The 18,547-nt window shown below is 46.1% G+C and overlaps 2 protein-coding genes across 6 annotated transcripts in view; one reads left to right on the top strand and one right to left on the bottom strand.

The window, feature by feature from the left end:
- Positions 1 to 6,012, bottom strand: part of DAZAP1 (DAZ associated protein 1) — a 35,083-nt gene extending 29,071 nt beyond the window's left edge. For 3 of the 5 annotated variants that reach the window (XM_032790417.2, XM_032790480.2, XM_032790550.2), the window contains exon 1: positions 5,794 to 6,003. In XM_032790417.2, coding sequence (XP_032646308.1) covers positions 5,794 to 5,825 — 32 coding nt within the window. In that variant the 5' untranslated portion in view covers positions 5,826 to 6,003. Of the gene's footprint in view, positions 1 to 5,793 lie in introns of all 5 variants that reach the window. The other 2 variants (XM_032790263.2, XM_032790346.2) reach the window with 2 other exon arrangements.
- On the top strand, positions 5,146 to 17,947 carry GAMT (guanidinoacetate N-methyltransferase). The gene is made up of 7 exons (XM_032790813.2): positions 5,146 to 5,271; positions 9,686 to 9,910; positions 13,427 to 13,572; positions 15,025 to 15,088; positions 16,120 to 16,187; positions 17,033 to 17,143; positions 17,722 to 17,947. Exons 1-7 carry the CDS (start codon positions 5,202 to 5,204, stop codon positions 17,860 to 17,862), a joined length of 825 nt encoding a protein of 274 aa, XP_032646704.2. The 5' UTR covers positions 5,146 to 5,201; the 3' UTR covers positions 17,863 to 17,947.
- Positions 17,948 to 18,547: the final 600 nt, after the last annotated feature.

Here is an 18,547-nt window from a genome sequence, read left to right as displayed (position 1 = left end):
CACTATGACTATAAAAAATTACAATTCTTGCAAGTTTTCAGAAACAGCATCTAAATCTGTACCCACAAGTTCTCCATGTCACAGCATGCCCCAAAATTTCTGTTTGTGCACAGACACTGGACTACCTGATTTGCTACTGTATGCACATGCATATCAATTTTAGCATTTGAAAAAAAACCTACATATACAAAAAGTGCATCCCATAATCAAAAGCTAACTTAGGGCCATCCCAACATTTGGTCCTCTTACTCAGAAGCAGCATCTTAAGGGTCCACCTGTTATATTTTAGTAAGTAACTGAGTTTACACTAATATGACAGGGAGGTCTACTTCGTAAGAAAATGTCCTGTTTTCATGATCCTTCTCCAGAGAAAAGAGGAAATGATCTATTGCTTTTGTTTTCCACTTTGCTATAGTGCAGTGTATGGCCATAGCTCAGCTGAAGTCAGAAAAAAGTCTCCCAATTAGAGGAGAAAGTTTCATTTGTATTTTTCCCATTCTCAGCCCATAGATTAAAAAAAAAGAGCTACTTTACCCTAAGAGAAAATATTGCAACTTCCTCATCTGCTTTATGCAGAAGAACCTGGCTCTATTAAACAAATAGCTACTCACTAGCAATGGCTGCCATAAGGCACCAGTCAGCTTAGCTGTGGCTAATTTACAGAGTTGTGGGTGCAGTAGTAATTAAGCATCAGGAATTTTGGATAATTCTGCTATACAGAAGATTAGTAGTGGTAGCATAGACTTCACTTGTTCACTTGAGCTAGGAGCTCCAGGGAGGTACTGCAGTTTAGAAAAAGGCTGCAGTCAAGCCTCAGGAGCTAAAATTTGATTCCAGGAGTTGTAATTTAAATTTTTCTTGCCTTTTTTTTTTTTTTAAACACACACAGTACACCAACTTGCTCCAAGACATCTCAAGCTTACCTCAGCTGCTCAGCAAATGATAGTAAATAAAAATGCTTTAAGAATTTAGGTTTCCAGAGTCTAAAAATAATGAACATATTGTACCAAATTTAATCTTATTAAATGGTATTTTAAAATTTGCCTAGACAGATCACAAATTTCACCTCTAAGTCACTGGTTCGTAGATGGACCAGATCAGCAATGACATAAGCCTCATCTGCACTAGAAAACTGATTTGCTGCTGAGAACAGTTGTCAGTGGGTTCACATGGACCAGTCCAGAAAACGACTATCAGTGTACAAAGGACAATTTTCAGCACTCTTACAGAAACACTGACTACATCCACACTTAAATTGTTCTGGGGGCAATGATCATTACCACAGCCCCACCAGTGATACCAATGCATACAGGGCTTCAGTGTTTTAACTGCCATATAACCCAACCCTGCCAAAAGCTGGTCTAAATGATACAAAAGTAAAAATGCCTGGGCATGCCCACCACTTGCTACCACCAGTGAAGCTGCACCAACAGTACTGCGCAATAGTGGGAGATTTCCTGGAAGATGCTATTAAACAAAGGCTTAAATGTTGAGAATGTTTTCCACAATGGTGCTAAAAATGGTTTTGTCCTGTCTCTAGGCACTGATGTGTTTGCAGCATCAGTTCAAAGGAACTCACACACTGCTGGCAACAGTTTTGAGTAACATGTCATTTTTTGGTTTTGACAAGGCTTTAAAGCCTACCACCAGATAGTCTATTTGGTTATCCGAGTGAAGCAAAGTTCTTTCCATCCAATTGTCCATAGGCAGATACAAAAACAGTTTTGCTAGCAGTCTCACCAAAGTGGCCAAGATGAGAACTGCACTCTTCTTTAGATCTGGTCCCCAAAAAAGAGATACATAGACACACAATGGCCTTCACTGGTCCTTCCTATGCTGTACCTATTCTGTGAAAACAAAGTTTCTAATAATGCCTAATAGGAACCACACAAAGATTTTTTTTTAAATAAATTAGGGTAGTTTTGTGTATTAAAATATTCACAATTAAATTTTATTATAAATAAAAAAGGCAACGGGTTTAGCTTTAGTTTTAAACCAAGGACTCTGGATTAGCAATACGCTCTTCATCAGCCACATAAAACTATTCTATGCCAGGTTATCAAATATAAAAAAAAATACCATCTGTGAGTTTTGGACAGACCATCTAGTTGTTTGACTGCAGGGACCTCCCCTTCTCGATAATGACAATTGAAACCTTCCAGCTCCATTATAAAGTATTTCTAGCCACCTCACAGACAAATATTCAAACAAAAAAGAAGGGTTGTCTAAGGTCAACTACAGCAGCTGTATGTAAATAGAGCACTTATATGCATACTATACTATAGAATGGCAAAAGCCAAGACAATCTTAGCCTGCGGCTCTGTGATGGATGGATTTTAATATACTGAGCAAAAGTAAACCCTATTTAACCAACCCACCTGCCTAAAACAAGGATATAGGCACAATATAAAGGAAAGCTGACAGAAGCAAAATATTTGAGAAAGGACAGTGCAAGAGGATTGCTCATCTTGCAACATTTAGCTTATACCATCATCAACCTGTTCTCATTAGTCTTACACAAGCTGAGGCTTGGCCATTTACAGCTTTGCTTGTTCAAACACTTAAGGACAGGTAGTTAATAAACTCTTGCTGTCAGTTCAAGTATTGTGCAAGGGAACTTCTCTCTCTCAGACAAAAATCAATGTTTTCACAAAGCTATATATAACAACTGACATTATGATGCTGCTGTAATCAACCCATAGTAAAGCTGAAGTTAACTTCTCTTAAACAAAGCAGATTGTTCTGAAATTTTGCATGCTTCATCTCATCCCAGAGTAGTTTGCATGGGACAATACAAGTGGAGGAGGAATATATGACATGTACAGCAGCTCCATCCCACCTCTGGAATCAATGTGTTAACTATGCGCAGAAATATTACACAACAATTGAAACTTTCAACAATGTGAAAGTTTTGAATTAACTATAACAGAAAGACACTTATTAAACTAGATCTCCAATTAATATCCTAGCTGATGAATACATCAGCTGTTTTCAATGTAATTTCAGTAGGCTGCAGAGTCCTCTAGGAGTACACCATTTTCTTAGAGACACAGTAGTTTAAGTAGTAACTGCAGTGAACAGTATCCATAAAATCTCTACGTGCCCCAGCTAGTGCAAGGGATTACAGCCCTTATGTGTATAATGTATCATCCACCTAGGTGATTTGCCTTGGAATCTCATGTAGTTTTCCCTTCAGTTATACAGGCAATTATAACCAATATGATATGAAACAACAGAAGCAGGTTTCACCAGTAGTCAAGCGAGAATGAGTCTTAGGGGCTCATAGCAGTATGAGACTATACACTCAGGTATTAAATATTTTCAACCATAAAGCCCAAATTTACAAAACTAAAATTCCATGTGCTGTATGGCACAAATTCCCCTCCCTTCATTACTATTACCCTATTTCTCAATACAGCGGAAAGACAGTGAACTAAACAAAATATTATTTTATTCTATGAGTTCACCAGGCTTCCATGAATGTCAAAACTATAATATCTGGCAGTAAGCATGAAGTATAAGTAGCTAAAGTAATAAATCTCAAGACACAAGGAGCAGCAACGGGATTTGAAAATAGAAGCCATGTCAGACGTAATAATCAAAAGGCAGGAAAAGCACTCTACTACTCCATTCTCAGACATTCTCTCTCAAATTAGATGTTTTGAGTCCAGCAGACCCAGAATATCCTTCTGGTCTTATTTTTCTTTTTTTAATTTTACATATTGTAATACCATAAATATTTAAAACTGTTTCTCCAGAGTGATTGTCACATATCAACTTTAGCAGTTAGCCTACTGGGAACACATAATTGATAGAAAAAAGTTTTCATATTTTTGTTCTAGTATGTGTCAATTCAATATTCCCCACTATACAAATTAGTTCAACAAGCGTGGAAATGTTCTTCTTTTAAGTTAATGCTGACAGTTCAATTACCCCCACATATTTTGTTTCTAGGCTTTTAAAAAAATGTTATCAACTTACATTTTTGCATTAGAAGGTAAGACTCATACTCTAGTCAATTTGGTAGCCACAGAAGATTTGTAACAGCTTCCAAAATAAAAATTTTATTTCTTAATATTAATTTCTAGTTGATTGCCAAACAGACTTGACACCATAGTAAGCTGTCTAAAATGGCAACATATCCTATTTCTTTCACCTTTCCCTTCTAAGTATTTTTGAGTGGATGAAGAAATTAATGATTATTGTTTTTTACAAACTAAAATCTGATCCTTCCACACCTAAATATAAACTCAGGGAGTGAAATTATGAGCAATTTGCAATCCACAACAAGCCCATTGTCCAGAATGTGAGTTAACATAATATTTTGCCCAGTATTTAGAAGCTTGTTTTAAACGTTACTTCAGAGCAACAAATTAGTCACTTTGAGAAATGCAGCTGTTAATGCCCTCCCACGGGAGGGCATCTCATAAATTAGTTTCAACAGTAACTGGGGCTCAGTACACAAAAATAATACTTTTAGAACTGACAAATGCAGTAAACATAACCCAAAGGGCAAACACCATTCAGTGAGACAAGTTATTTTCAAGATATCCAGTACTATTACATCTCTTGTACTTCTGAGATAGTTCAGAACTTAAACACACAGGGACACAACAGATGAACCAATCCAGGAGTACAGTCCTGGACAATGTACTCTTACACTTTAGTTTATGATTTTATGTATATTTTAGTTTTTACAAAGATGAACAGTTTATCATGGTGGAAAAATTCACTGTCAACTGTTGCTACATTTCACTAAAACAAAACACCCGGCAACCAGTGTTGTATAAAGATACTCTATAGTTTTCTGTCAGTTCTCCCATGAACTGTCCACTGTCTTGTGATTCTTAATACTGAGCAGTGTCTGGAAAATTATATAAAGTGCAATCTTAAATCCATAGGGAGCCATATATGGCATTATCTATTTGAATAGCCAAAGTCCCCAGAAGGCCTTTAAAGCAAGTGGAACTTTTCTTTTTTAAATTCAGCCATTCAAGATTCCTAATGTGAAACTGATCTGTGGAGGCCTGTCGGTGGAAGGGAAGGTTAAAAGAGCACAGAGGCACAGTACAAGGTTCCCGTCTCTAGTAGGGAAGATAAAAAGACTCTCTGTTTCCGTCTTTGTCCTGCCAGTCGGATGTATAGTTCACCCTCAGTGTGCATCTCCCGACACAAGGGGGAAACTATGTGGGCACAGCCTGATGAGTCAGGGACTCCTTGCCCTGGGGCAAGGCTGCCAGCAGATTTCGCATCTTCCTCGGCGACATCAAGGTGAGGACGAGCTCGATGCTGCCGCAGTTGCTCTGGTCCCATGATACGCGCTTCGTGGTACGTCTGTGCTGACCCCACGGCTGGGACCCGGCTAAGCACTCACAGGCTGCGACCCCCACGCCCACCCCCACGGGATGCTCCCGGGCCCATGGAAATGGGGCTCCGCGGACGGTTCCATTCACGGCCTGGAGGAGGGAGCCCCTGTGACCTTGGGCCCCGGCTCGAAGCACCTGCAGCCGCCAGGCCCCCGGCGAGGCGCGGGAGGGGGCGGCACGTGGAGGGGAAACCCCCTCCCCGAGGAGATGCGCGAGGACTCAGGATGGCGTCAGCCGCCAGCTCGTGGCCAGGGGCAGCCGGGGGGGGTAATATCCCAGCCCCCCCCGAACTGCCCGGTCTCAGCCCCTTCACTGGGGGGCCCTCCCCGCCCTGAATCCCCCGAGCCCCGCTCCTTGCCCCCAGCGGCTCGGAGTCCCCGGAGCCCCTCAGCCGCCCCGGCCCGCCGCGCCGCGCCGCCCCCCTCACCCGATCTCGTCAGCGCCTCCCACGTTGTTCATGGCGGCGGCTCCAGGCAGCGTCCGGGCCGGGCCCGGCTCCCTCAGGCCCAGGCGGCGGCGGCAGCGGAAGGTCACGGGCTCCGCTCCCCTCCCGAGCTGCGCAACGGCGGCTCCGGCCCCCTCTTCCCCTCAGCGCCGCCCGCCAACCGCCGCTGCGCGTGCACCCTGGCCTCGCTACGGGGTCTCCGGGACCGCGCCCAACGAGCGGGTATGGGGAAAGGGCGTAGCGCGCCTGCGCGGCAGGCGCAGGGCACGACGGGAAACGTAGTCCAACGCGGGCTGGCTAACACGTGGTGCAGCCCCGCGGTAGGCATGCGGAGTCGAGCCGGCAGGAGGGAGGGAGAGGGCAGTGCGTGCGAGAAAGAGAGGCCATGTAGGTACTGAGGAGCCTACGCGTGGGAGAGCCCATGGGAGTGAATGCATAAGATTTAGCGTGTGAAAGGGAATAGGAGGTTGGCAGGGAAGTTGTTTGCAAGTGAGGCCTGGTCTCCACTTAGAGATAGAAATAGATCAGGGACAGGAAAAAAATGCGTAATAAGGTACTAGTTTGTCAACACTGGGGGGTCCAGGTTGACCTCAGCTAGGTTTCTGTCAGCCTACCTCCAGCCTCTCAGAGAGGTGGATTAACTACATCAATGGAAAAACCCTTTCTGACTGTGTAGGAAGCATCTATGCTGCAGCGCCATAGCTGCAGTACAGCACTTGCAGCGTAGACGCAGTCAGAATGTGTGCATAGCCTGGTGTGTAAAGCCTGGGGGGGAGGGTATGTGGGGCAGGGGTGTCCTTGGGGGGTTAGTAAGGTGTGAGTGGCTGTGCCTAGACTAGGGCCTGGTCTACACCCAGTTTTTGTGCTGGTATCATTATTGTCACAGAGGGATGTGATTTTTAACCAAAATAACGATTTCAGTGGTGTAATACTTTGTCAACATTGTTATGCCAATAAAAGCCCTACTGTAGATACAGCTATACTGGCGTAAGCACTTTTGTACAGGTATAACTGTGTGTCACTACGGTTTTTTTGCTGCTTTGAGGTTAAGTCTATACTTAGTGGCTGCCCCACTGCAGCGCTTCAGTGTAGATACTCACTACAGCGACAGGAGGGGCTCTCCCATCACTGCAGTTACACCGGCCTAGCACTGTCTACACCGGGGACTAGATAGGCTTAACTACTTGATCAGGGTGTGGATTTTCCACAGCCCTGAGAGACTTTGTGTTGTCGATGTAAGTTTTCTGCATAGACCAGCCCTAAGCCAGCATAGTTAAACCAGCAAAACTTTGAAATGTAGGCAAATGTGAAAAATCCACATCCCTGAGCAGCCCAGTTAAACCGACCTAACCGCTGGGGTAGACAGTGCTAGGGCGACGGGAGAATTCCTCCGTCAACCTATCTGTGCCGATGGGAGAACTCCTCCTAGCGGTGTAGGTTGTGTCTTCCTAGAAGCAGTACAGAACATCAGAACGGCCATACCGGGTCAGACCAAAGGTCAATCTAGCCCAGTATCCTGTCTACCGACAGAGGCCAATGCCAGGTGCCCCAGAGGGAGTGAACCTAACAGGCAGTGATCAAGTGATCTCTCTCCTGCCGTCCATCACCACCCTCTGATAAACAAGAGGCTAGGAACACCATTCCTTACCCAACCTGGCTAATAGCCATTAATGGACTTAACCACCATGAATTTATCCAGTTCTCTTTTAAACCCTGTTATAGTCCTAGTCTTCACAACCTCCTCAGGTAAGGAGTTCCACAAGTTGACTGTGTGTTGCATGAAGAAGAACTTCCTTTTATTTGTTTTAAATCTGCTGCCTATTAATTTCATTTGGTGGCCCCTAGTTCTTGTATTATGGGAATAAGTAAATAACTTTTCCTTATCCACTTTCTCCACATCACTTATGATTTTATATACCTCTATCATGTCCCCCCTTAGTCTCCTCTTTTCCAAGCTGAAAAGTCCTAGCCTCTTTAATCTTTCCTCATATGGGACCCTCTCCAAACCCCTAATCATTTTAGTTGCCCTTTTCTGAACCTTTTCTAGTGCCAGTATATCTTTTCTGAGACTGCACAGCTGCAGTATTTTAAGTGTAGACAAGCCTTGAGTCCATACAAGACCTATATTTCCAGCATCCATAGGTGCATGGATAGCTTGTGTTTGTGTGCAGCACAAGGGAAAAGCATAAGCCAATGATGCTGTAACAGGCAGCGAGTGGTTTTATTTCAATGTCAGAAGGATACTTAACCCTTGTTAACTAGTATTATTTAGTTTTGTATTTATATAGCACCATTGCTGTATATTAGTCCCCTAGCAGTCTGGGAGCATTATGATTCTGTAGCTTTCTATGAATCACATGACACCCCGTCTTTCCTTTCTATCACTAATTTGCGCATGGGATTACACATGCTCCCAGACTGTAGAGGGCAGGAAAGGCAATTTAATTGCTCATGTTGCACAGATTGGGAGTGGTGTTTTATTTCTGCAGATTTATTTTTACTCAGGTGTCTGATCTTTCTGGCATGCACCTGCCACATCTTGTTCTTCGGGAGGAAAACATCTTAATTTTGGATTAAGTCTAAGGCAGTTTTATTGAAAACCTCTCCCTATTGGGAGGAAGGATTTTGGTTATGTGGGTTTCGATGTGACATTTAAAATCTCACATTTGAGGTGGGTTTTTTGTTTTGTTTTTTGGAAATCTAACTTTCTATCTATTGAAAAAGTCACACAGCAGGGATGCCCGGCTCGCTCTCCTGATAATAGAGAAGCAGGGACATCTAGTGGCTCTAGCTGAATCCCAGAAGGATATTTAAAGGTTTGATTGGCAGAAGTATTGTGTACCCAAAACTCCGTCTGAGTTCAGCTGTGGGTACTCAGCACTTACAAAAACTATGCCCCATCCCCGGATCCTGCAAAGATAGAATTAACTTTACTACCAAGTCGATGGGACTACTTACAGTAGTAAAGTTAAGCATACCCATAAGCGTTTGCGGGATAGTCTTTTATCTCAGGGGTTAGGGCAAAGAGAATTAAAATTCACAGAGAAAGACTGATGCATGGACACATTTGAGTTTGGGAGTGGTGTGGTATTTCTGTAGGCAGATGGCTTGCACAAAACTGACAACTGCATAGGTGATGCACTTGGTGTAAGGTTAGGCTAACAGCGCAATCTGTTTTGAGAGAAGAGAATTGCTTTGATCCCAGTGGGTAGAGCACAGATAATAAGCCCATGTGCTGGGCAGGGATATGCCATCCAACCAGGCTGATGGAGTGTGGCTAGACAGGAATTTCCTTGAGGACTTCTCCTTGCCTTGAGGAACTCTAAGTATGAGCTAGCCCTTGAGCCATTGATTTCAGCTGCCTTTTGCCCAGTAGTGCACCCTTTTCCAAACCTGCCAAATCTCCCTCTTTTCGATAGGGACTCCGGTTTAAGATACCTTCAGACTATTATGCATGAAGGGATTTTGCTGCAGGTGTCAGTGAGGCGTTAATATCCTTGTTCCTTTAGCTTGTCCCACACCTTGGCAGTGTCCTGTGTTGCAGGTAGTGTAAGCTGGCTCCACGTGTGGGACGGAATGGATTCCTTCCTCCCCTGATCACGGAGGGAGCGGAAGTGCTCTGTTTACATGTCTCCTTGCAACCTGCTTTCGCTCAGCCCGGGTAATCTGTGTCAGTGCATTTCTCCAAGGCAGCAGCAGATGTCCCTCCTCGTTCACATCTCTGCCCTCCTCCTCTCCCCCTTTCACTGGGCATGCTCAGGACCACAGCCCAGATAACCCAGGAGGAGCCTGTGCTCTGCTTTGCACGCGCAGCTTTTTCTGGCTTGCCTATATAAAGCCAGCGAGAGCACGGGGGCTCCTTTTCTCCCCCCAGCCTGCTGGCCTTTCCGCTCCGGTGGGAGTGCTAGCAGTGCCATGAGCTCCTCCGAGGCTGCGCGTCCGATCTTCCTGCAGGGAGAGAACTGCAAGCCGGCATGGAAGGAGGCAGACGCTGGCTTCAATCAGACGGACACCCACTTAGAGATCTTGGGCAAACCGGTGATGGAGAGGTGGGAGACCCCTTACATGCATTCTCTGGCTGCGGTAGCAGCCTCCAAAGGTAACTGACTCCTCAGGTCCCAGCTCCTTGCAGGGGGGCGAGTATTGGCAGCAGCTAGGAGTTGTGATGCATTAGTGGGGATTCAGAGAGATTTTATGTGGAACTGAATTCAAGTGTTTTCTGTCATTTTCCACTCTGGAACGCTGCCCTGAATGGGGCTTCTTGTCATTGTTAGTTGAGATAAACTTCCCAAGGTTTTTGTGCATTTGGGAACAACAGCTAACAAAGCGATTTAGCCTATGTTCTTAGTCTAACGTGCAGCTCGGACCATGAAATAAAGAGCAGTTTGCAGATGAGGCTGAAAGTGTACGTGTCTTTTGGAATCTCGCTTCAGTTGATTATCCCTTTGCACTGTTCACAGCACCAATTCATAGTGTTAAAGAGAAGCTGCTACATGTTAGAAGATTGAAAGTTCTGTTTCCTTTATCAAATAGGAGCTGGGCTTTGCCTATCCTGAAATGAATTGATAGTAGAACAAGCATTTCCTCCCTCTATGAGGACTGGTGTTGAATAAAACATACAGCTCTTTAGCCTCTTTTAAATAAGGAGCTGAGCTCCCAGCATAGAGCCAAAAGCATACTGTTTTTTAAATCTTCCGGTGAAATAATTGCACATGTAACTGTATATTGTTAGCAGCACTTACCGCTAGCATATCAAAGTCATTGTCAGCTTTTTATGAATTGATTCGCTCCGTGATTCAAAGAGCAACGGAAGCCAGAGGGGAAAATGTGTTTTTGAGTACATCAGTACAGCGGTTCATGTCCCCTAACTAAATTTTAAATATGGCTTGCCTAGGTGGATCAAGACTTCAGATCAGTGTTTTGGATTTTCATTCTACATGGATGCCTTTAAAGCATTTGATTTCTGCACTGCTTTGAAGGTAACATTATGGGGGAAAATCAGGCCTGTTGTAGCTTTTCATTCTAAAGTCAAGAGAACTTCAACAGTGCATATATAATCCCCTGTCCATTGTCCTTGGTGTTCACTCTTCTCTGTCATGCAATGCACATTTTAACTGTAAATGCCAGGCCAATCCATCTGCTCCACTAGAGGCAAGGTTAAGAATAGCTCCACTGTAACAGTAGCTGTGTTAAACAGTTGTGCTCTGTGTAATAGAAGACGGGTTTCCAAATAGCTGCAGACTTATCTGTGGGGCAAGAGAGGGGGTAGGGAGGTCTGCAGTTCTTCATGGGAGGAGGGGCTAAATTACCAGAATCCTCTGGTGCTCTCCTTGATCTTTGTACTTTACTTTTCATTTAAAAACAAAGTGTCTGATCCAAAGCCCATTGAAATGAATGGAAAGACTCACATGGACTTCAGGTTTCAGAGTGGTTCATGTCCCCTAACTAGCCTGTATCAGCAAAACCAACGAGGAGTCCTTGTGCCACCTTAAAGACTAACACATTTATTTGGCCATAAGCTTTCATGGGCTAGAACTCACTTCATCAGATGCATGGAGTGGAAAATACAGGCACTGGTATAAATACTTGAAAGGATGAGGGTTGCTTTACCAAGTGTGGTAAAGACTTCAGTATGCTGTGGTTTAGGCCCAAAGCTCTTGAAACATGTCACCTGGAGATTTGTAGTGGCATTTCTACAAGCAGTGAATTGTTACCAGAGAAACAGCCCAGAGGGATCAGGTAGTTTGGTTTTGTTAGAAAGAGGTCTAACCACATTTCATATAAGTAATGCAGGTATTATGGGTTTTAAAAATTGTTTTGGAGGAAAAAATCCTCAAAGTTTAGAAGGGCGATAACCCCTTTTAGAGAGGTGAGTTTATGCTCTCTGATGGAGGTCAGGAAGAAACATTCTCCAAGGGCAGGTTAATTTCTGAACCTTCTTTTGAAATATCTGGTGATGGCCATTGTCAGAGAGGAGTTGGACCTCTGCTTTTCTCCAGTCGGTTTTGCTGTGTTGTTGTAGCCATGTTTGTGCCAGGATATGAGAGACAAAGTGGGGGAGGGAATATCTTTAATTGGACCAACTTCTGTTGGTGAAAGAGACATGCTTTTGAGCTCCACAGAGCTTTTCTTCAGGTCTGGCAGTCCTCTGTCTCTAGGGATTCAAACATTACCTGGAGGCTTGTGCAGCTCCAGCCATTGTAGTGTTACTCCAATGCAGGAGGGCCAGAATAGGGTAATAACTTATCCAGTGTTACATTTTCAAAGCATCCTCCCAAACAGTTAGGCTCTGATCCTGAACATGCACTTATACAAGCACACAAGCAGTCCCCTTGCCATCAGTGGGACTGTCACATGTTTAAAGTTAAGCCTGCAGGTAGGTGTTTGCATGATCAGGACCATATGAGGGAAAAGTGAAACTGACTAGAAACAAAGATGAAACTGACAAACTGAGTTTCCCTCTACCAGCAAAGAAACAGTATAAATGGGTGGGGGGAAGAAGTAATTTCTTGTATGGTTTTAATAATTTCAGGGATTAATAGTTGGATGACTGAGGATATTTATGTTTAAGTAACACTTTAACCCGACAATGTCCCCTTAAGAATAAAATAATGACTATGTTTGGGAGGTGACTGACAATAGACCAAAGGACTAAGGTATGCAGAAAATTCCTTTCATTCATGCCCATTCAAGGATTTTACAGGATTGCATGTTGCTGGAGGAAGTAATGCCATCACATCCTTGGTGAAAGTGGGTCAGTGGTAGGACTTACACCCACTGATTGGGAGTTTGCACACACTGAGTCATACCTGTGCTGATAAATTAATTTTCTAGCCTGCCAAGCCATGTGGATCTTGTGCCTTCCAGAGGTTTTCAAACTCCTTATCTCCTTTTCTCTTCCAACACAGTTGCTGGGTTTTCTATCCAGTTAGGCAGGACACCCATGAGTTAGGAGGAAGGTTTTGTGTTTAAGGTACAGGAGGACAGAGACATGGCTAGAGTGAGAGTAGATAATTAACAAATCACCGCACCCTGTTTTCCAATCCAGCTTTGATTTAGCCGGCTGGGCAGGCCCCTTTGTGCTGATTCACAGCTTGCCTTGACCTTCCTTCATTTTTCTAAGTTAACTTAGTGCTAATGAAAGGGGCCAGAGCATGAAAATCCCCTGGCTTGAGAATGGGTCCAACATGTAGAGGCGATACAAGCTTCCCCTGCATGCTACCCTATTGATGTGACCACATCCTGACCTGGAGCGACCTCCTTTAGGGCTAAGAGTGATTTTCAGTCTCCATAGCCCATCCAGTCCTTGGTCACATTGCTGAGACTGCCAAGAGAGGAGACCCAGCTAGAGCCAGCTGGGTGGGCAGACATCAAGACCAAAAAGCCTTCGGATAGTAACGACTGCTGGTCACTAGCAGCCTGGCTTGGACCCGCACCAGTGACCTATAGGTGAAAGGCTCTATACCGGCCCAGCCAGTTCCTCTCAGGTTTGTATCTCAGCACAGAAGACTAAGGGACCAACTGCCTTGTATCCTGCAATCAAGACAGCTGTCATTTAACTCCCAAGCGTGCCTGCAGAACACTGGTAGCCAGGCTGTGACCTGTCTTTCCCCAGGCGGCTGCGTGCTGGAAGTGGGGTTTGGCATGGCCATCGCCGCCACCAAACTGGAAGAGTTTGACATTGAGGAGCATTGGATCATTGAATGCAATGAGGGCGTCTTCCAGAGGCTGCAGGAGTGGGCCAAGAAACAGCCACACAAGGTACGAGCAGCTCCGCTCGCTGTAGACAAGGACGCGTTGCAGACTCCGTGCACCTTTATAGCTACAGCTGAGCTCGGGTGGGAGCATCAAAGGGCCACAATATGGCCTGGGATGGGGACGGGGGGGACTTATCCCAATCTCTGGCTGTGTAGCTGTGTCCATATACAGCCCTTATCACCAGGCTCTGAGCGCCTTGCCTTTGGTAAAGGATTTTGTTTCTCCTCCCACTCTCCAAAGGATTACCCCCATCTTACAGCTGAGGAGGTGAGGCACAGGCTAGATGACACAGGAAGACTGTCAGGGGCAGGAATTGACTCCAGATTGCGAGTCTATCCCCAGTGCACTAACCACTAAGTCAGCCTTCCTGCCCATTTCTTACCCTCTAGATTTCCCTGAGCTGAATGAGGAAACCCTTGGAACCAGAGTTCAGAAAACCAAAACTTTCATAACTGGAAGCAGAAGAAAAGTTTAGCAACACACAACCATTCCATTAAGCAAACCATGAACTCTCTCGGTAAAGCGAAGGCTGGCCCCACACGGTTCCTGCATGCTCACTACTATCAAGTTGTTTATTAATTTGCACCATAAACCCATTTTTAAAATCAGTCACAGTGTATTAGAGTCCACCTGCTGGGGCAGAGCAGGGGGCAGAAACCTTTCCAAAGTGCTGTGCTGAGTCTTCATTTATTCACTGTGATTTAAGGTTTCACGTGCCAGTAATACATTTTAATGTTTTTAGAAGGTCTCTTTCTATAAGTCTGTAATATATAACTAAACTATTGTTGTATGTAAAGTAAATAAGGTTTTTAAAATGTTTAAGAAGCTTCATTTAAAATTAAATTCAAATGCAGAGCTCCCCAGAGCGGTGGCCAGGACGCGGGCACTGTGAGTGCCGCTGAAAATCAGCTCCTATGCCATAGGTTGCCTACCCCTGGGGTAGAGGATGCTCAGTTAATCTAACACACACAGGCAGCACATCAGCCCTGGGTTACATGGATGCCACTCCACTGAGGACCAGCGAGATGTCAGCGGGGTTGAATTTCACTTGGGGGCCCCCCTACACATACTTTCACTAGGCCAAATCCGTCCCTAGTGTAACTTGGACTTGAATTACACCAGGGTGGGATTTGGCCCAATATCTGTGTTAGAAGTTGCAAATGTGGTCTTTTGACACACACACTCTCTCTCTCGCCCAATCCTCGGTGCAGATCAGCTTAGCTCCTTTGAAGCTGTCACGCTCCAGCGACGTACACCCATTGTGGAGCTGGACTTTCATATTTAATCAGGGCTTGTTAAGCGGAAGCCAAGTTTAATGCTGCTTGTAGTGGAAATTGAGCCAACTCTTCCTTCCTGCCCCATTCCCTGGGTGTTTCTTATTCTCTGTTTAGTCAATCATTGATCAGAATCTGTGCCTACGTACCATCTGGTGACTTCTCCTTGTCTTGCCTGAAGGTCGTCCCCTTGAAGGGGCTGTGGGAAGACGTGGCGCCGATGCTGCCAGATGGACACTTTGACGGTAAGGGAAGGAAATTGAAATAAACATCCAAAGGGATCATTGGAATCCAAGGGGTGGATTGTGGGGAAGGAGGCTGCCAGGCAGGGAGGACCTCCACAACATCCATGGATCAGGGGCCCAGAGGAAGACAAACTACCCCAGAGCCAGCAAGCCCTAGTTTAGTGGGCAGTATTTAGAGTGACACGTGCTCTGGCCTGAAATGTTCTGGACTCTGTGTGGCTATTAGACAATGGGGGGATTCAAATGGAGCATAAATCAGAGGCTCTAGCTATATAAACCCACTCTGAACAGGACCTGAGCTTACTCATGCTAGGAGTAGAAATGACCATGCACCCATAGGAAAATATACCAGGTGGCCTAATTTTCACAGGTGTTGAGCACCTGAAACTTCCATCCAGTTCAAAGGGAGCTGACCTTGCTCAGGCTCTATGAAAAAAATCAGACCCTAGAACTTTAAGAACCATGTGTTGCTGGAGGAGCTGCACATTAGCTACATGGGAGGCTGTGTGACCTAGTGGATAGAGCCCCAGAGCCCCACTGGGCTAGGTGGTGCACCCACATACGGTGAGAGACAATCTCTGCCCTATAGGGCTTACAGTCTAAATCAACAAGACAAAGACCTGGAGGGGAAACTGAGGCACACAAAAGGGAGGTGACTTGCCCAAGGGCAGTGGCAGAGCCAAGAATAGAACTGATCCCTCCTGACTCCCAGCTCGGTGCTCTGACCGCTAGGCCCTGCTGCCTCATTAGTTTGCATTGCATCGGGAAGGATGAAATTCAGCTAGCCAGCCTAGCCCAGCCTCCCAAAGCTTGGCAGAAGGAAAGCACGTTGTTCTCGTTATGATGAAGCTATCACCAACATTGGTGTTATCAAATTCACGTGACTTAAATGTCATGTATTGGGGGGTAGGGGGGAGGACACGCCAGGCAGCCAGCTACAAAGAGGAATCTTAGCCCAACTAAATGCTCCCAGTCCATGCTACAGCATTTCTTGCAGCTAATGCATTATTTCCCTCTGTTTTCCTGGACAGGCATCCTCTATGATACCTATCCCCTCTCAGCAGAAACCTGGCACACCCACCAGTTCAGCTTTATCAAGGTAAAAGACTCTGCTGCTGTTCTCCAGTGAGCAGCTTTCTTCACTCATTATCCACATATTGCAAGCCCCCTGCTAGCGTTTCTGCAGCAGCGCCAATCATTTGGGGCCTGCTCAGACAAGGTGCTGTGCGCTCTCGGCTCCGGTTGGGTTTCTCTGGGAACTGAGCACACATCACCGGGCAGGGTCAGGACTGTAATTCCCCAGAGGAAGAGACGGCCTCTCTGAGCTGGAGAGTTAGATCTGTAGCCCACGTCCAAAGCCACACGGGAGCCATCATGAGATGGCACCAGCTCTGAGGGACTTGCTAGGATGAGCCCTTGCCCGTTGTTACGTTACAGCCATCAGCTTCTCCATGCTGCTTTGGGGCCCAGGGTGTTTTAGGGATGTGGGATTTTTGCATATAGCCCCCGTTTGTCTCCTGGGGCACCTTTCCTACCAACGCTACCCAAGAAGTGTTTTGCTGGAGTTACGTGGGAGAGGGACTGACCCTAGCAAGGGACAATTGAAGCTTTCAGAGAAGGCACTAGGAAGGCACTAGGTCATCACCCACTCCAGCCCCTACTCAGCTGTCCCCAGACCCACTTCCGCAGGCAAGTCCCTCCTGGCGGGGGTAGGGTGGGAGGGGGGAAGGAAGAGGAGTGGATGGAGGCAGAGCCTCAGGAGAAGAGGCGGGGCAGGGGATGTTCCAGCACTCCTGTTGGAGAATCCGTTTTTTAAACATTACAAGTTATCAACTCTATGCTACGGAGGGAAGGCTCCTGCCCCAAAAAGGGGCAGAGAGGAGCCCGGTGTTTAGGCCAGCCCCTAAATCCCATCAGCCTCTGGTTTGTTTCCCTCTCCCACAGGGTCACGCTTTCCGCTTGCTGAAAGCCGGTGGCGTGCTTACCTACTGCAACCTGACGTCCTGGGGGGAGCTGCTCAAGACAGAGTACACGGACATCGAGAAGATGTTTGAGGTGAGGACAGGCAAAGGCTTGGAGAGCCCGATGGCAGACACGACTGCAGGCAAGGGGGTGCCAAACCCTGCAGTCGTTTCTCACGCACCCACGGTGGCTGCTGGCAGGAACATTCAGATACCAGAGTCCTACCACCTGCCCGGCTGTGGGCGCAGAGCTGCATTTAGCCTCGCACCTGCCAGTTGGTTTGCAGACACAAATGAGCACACGCGTTTTACAGGCCTGGATTAGATCCACAGAAAAGCAAGTCAGTCCTCAGCCCTTTGGAAACAGGCCCTCTGGAAACAGGCCCTCTGGGAAATGGCACGGCTAGATAACAGGTAGGTGGTAACATGAACAGGAAGGCTTGGCAGGGCCCAGTTAAAGGATACATTTCAGAAGCATCGAGTACAGTGGGTGTTTTTCCAGGGCCATTCTAAAGCTTCAGCCATCTTAGTGGCTGGGGCAGAGTCATTTTAATGTAGCCAGACCAGTTAAACAAAGGCTTAGGTGTCGCGTTCATTGAGGATCAGACTGTGTGTTCAGGGAGAGGTGGCTCAGAACCTCACTGGTCTCTGTCTCACCTGTCCCTCCCTTAGGAGACTCAAGTTGCACACCTGATGGAGGCAGGGTTCAAGAAGGAGAACATAAGCACCAGCGTGATGAACTTGATCCCGCCCGAGGACTGCCGCTACTACTCCTTCCACAAGATGATCACGCCCACCATCCTCAAACAGTGAGCAGCCATCAAGCACCCACTCCCATCTCGCTCGCTTGGTTGCTGCAACAAAAAGCAAGTGAAGAAATCCTGCCAGCAGGAGTGAAAATGAAATCAAGGACTGGCTACTGACAATCCAGGGAGGGGAGGAAATATTCGTCGCTTTACAGTACTAATGAGGGAACGTTAACATATCGATTGGACTTTCCTAAATCCTCCTTGCCCTCCAGTCTTCCTGGAAAGTATAGAACTAGCACGTCGGTAGTGGACCCTGCACCACAAAGGGGCCAAGTGGCTAGGACTGGGATTCAGGATGCCTGCCTTCTATTCCCAGCGCTGCCACTAAGCTGCTGATGCGTATGAACAAGTCACTGCCCCCTCTGTGCCTCAGTTTCCCCATCCACAATACATCATTATCCTCTTCTCCCTACAATGCTTTCAGATCTATGGCTCTAAGACACTAGGTCAGAGCTAGGTGTTATTTGGTCAAAGAAACTGTCCTGGGGGCAGACCCCTTGTGGGATGGCCTAGCTGTGGATCTGGGACATTCCTCCTACCTTTTTAAAGAATGTTTTTATTGTGGGGTTTGACCAGCGCTCAGAGCCCTAGCTGTAGGCTCCACAGATTTTGATTAAAGTAAAAATCAAGAGGGGACTGTAGGTAACTTGAACAAGGGATTTCCAAATCTAGGTTCCCTGTGGAACACT

The sequence above is a fragment of the Chelonoidis abingdonii genome, chromosome 11, assembly GCF_003597395.2.
Source record: "Chelonoidis abingdonii isolate Lonesome George chromosome 11, CheloAbing_2.0, whole genome shotgun sequence".
Taxonomy (NCBI): Eukaryota; Metazoa; Chordata; order Testudines; family Testudinidae; genus Chelonoidis; species Chelonoidis abingdonii.
This window is presented reverse-complemented; position numbering and strand designations above follow the sequence as displayed.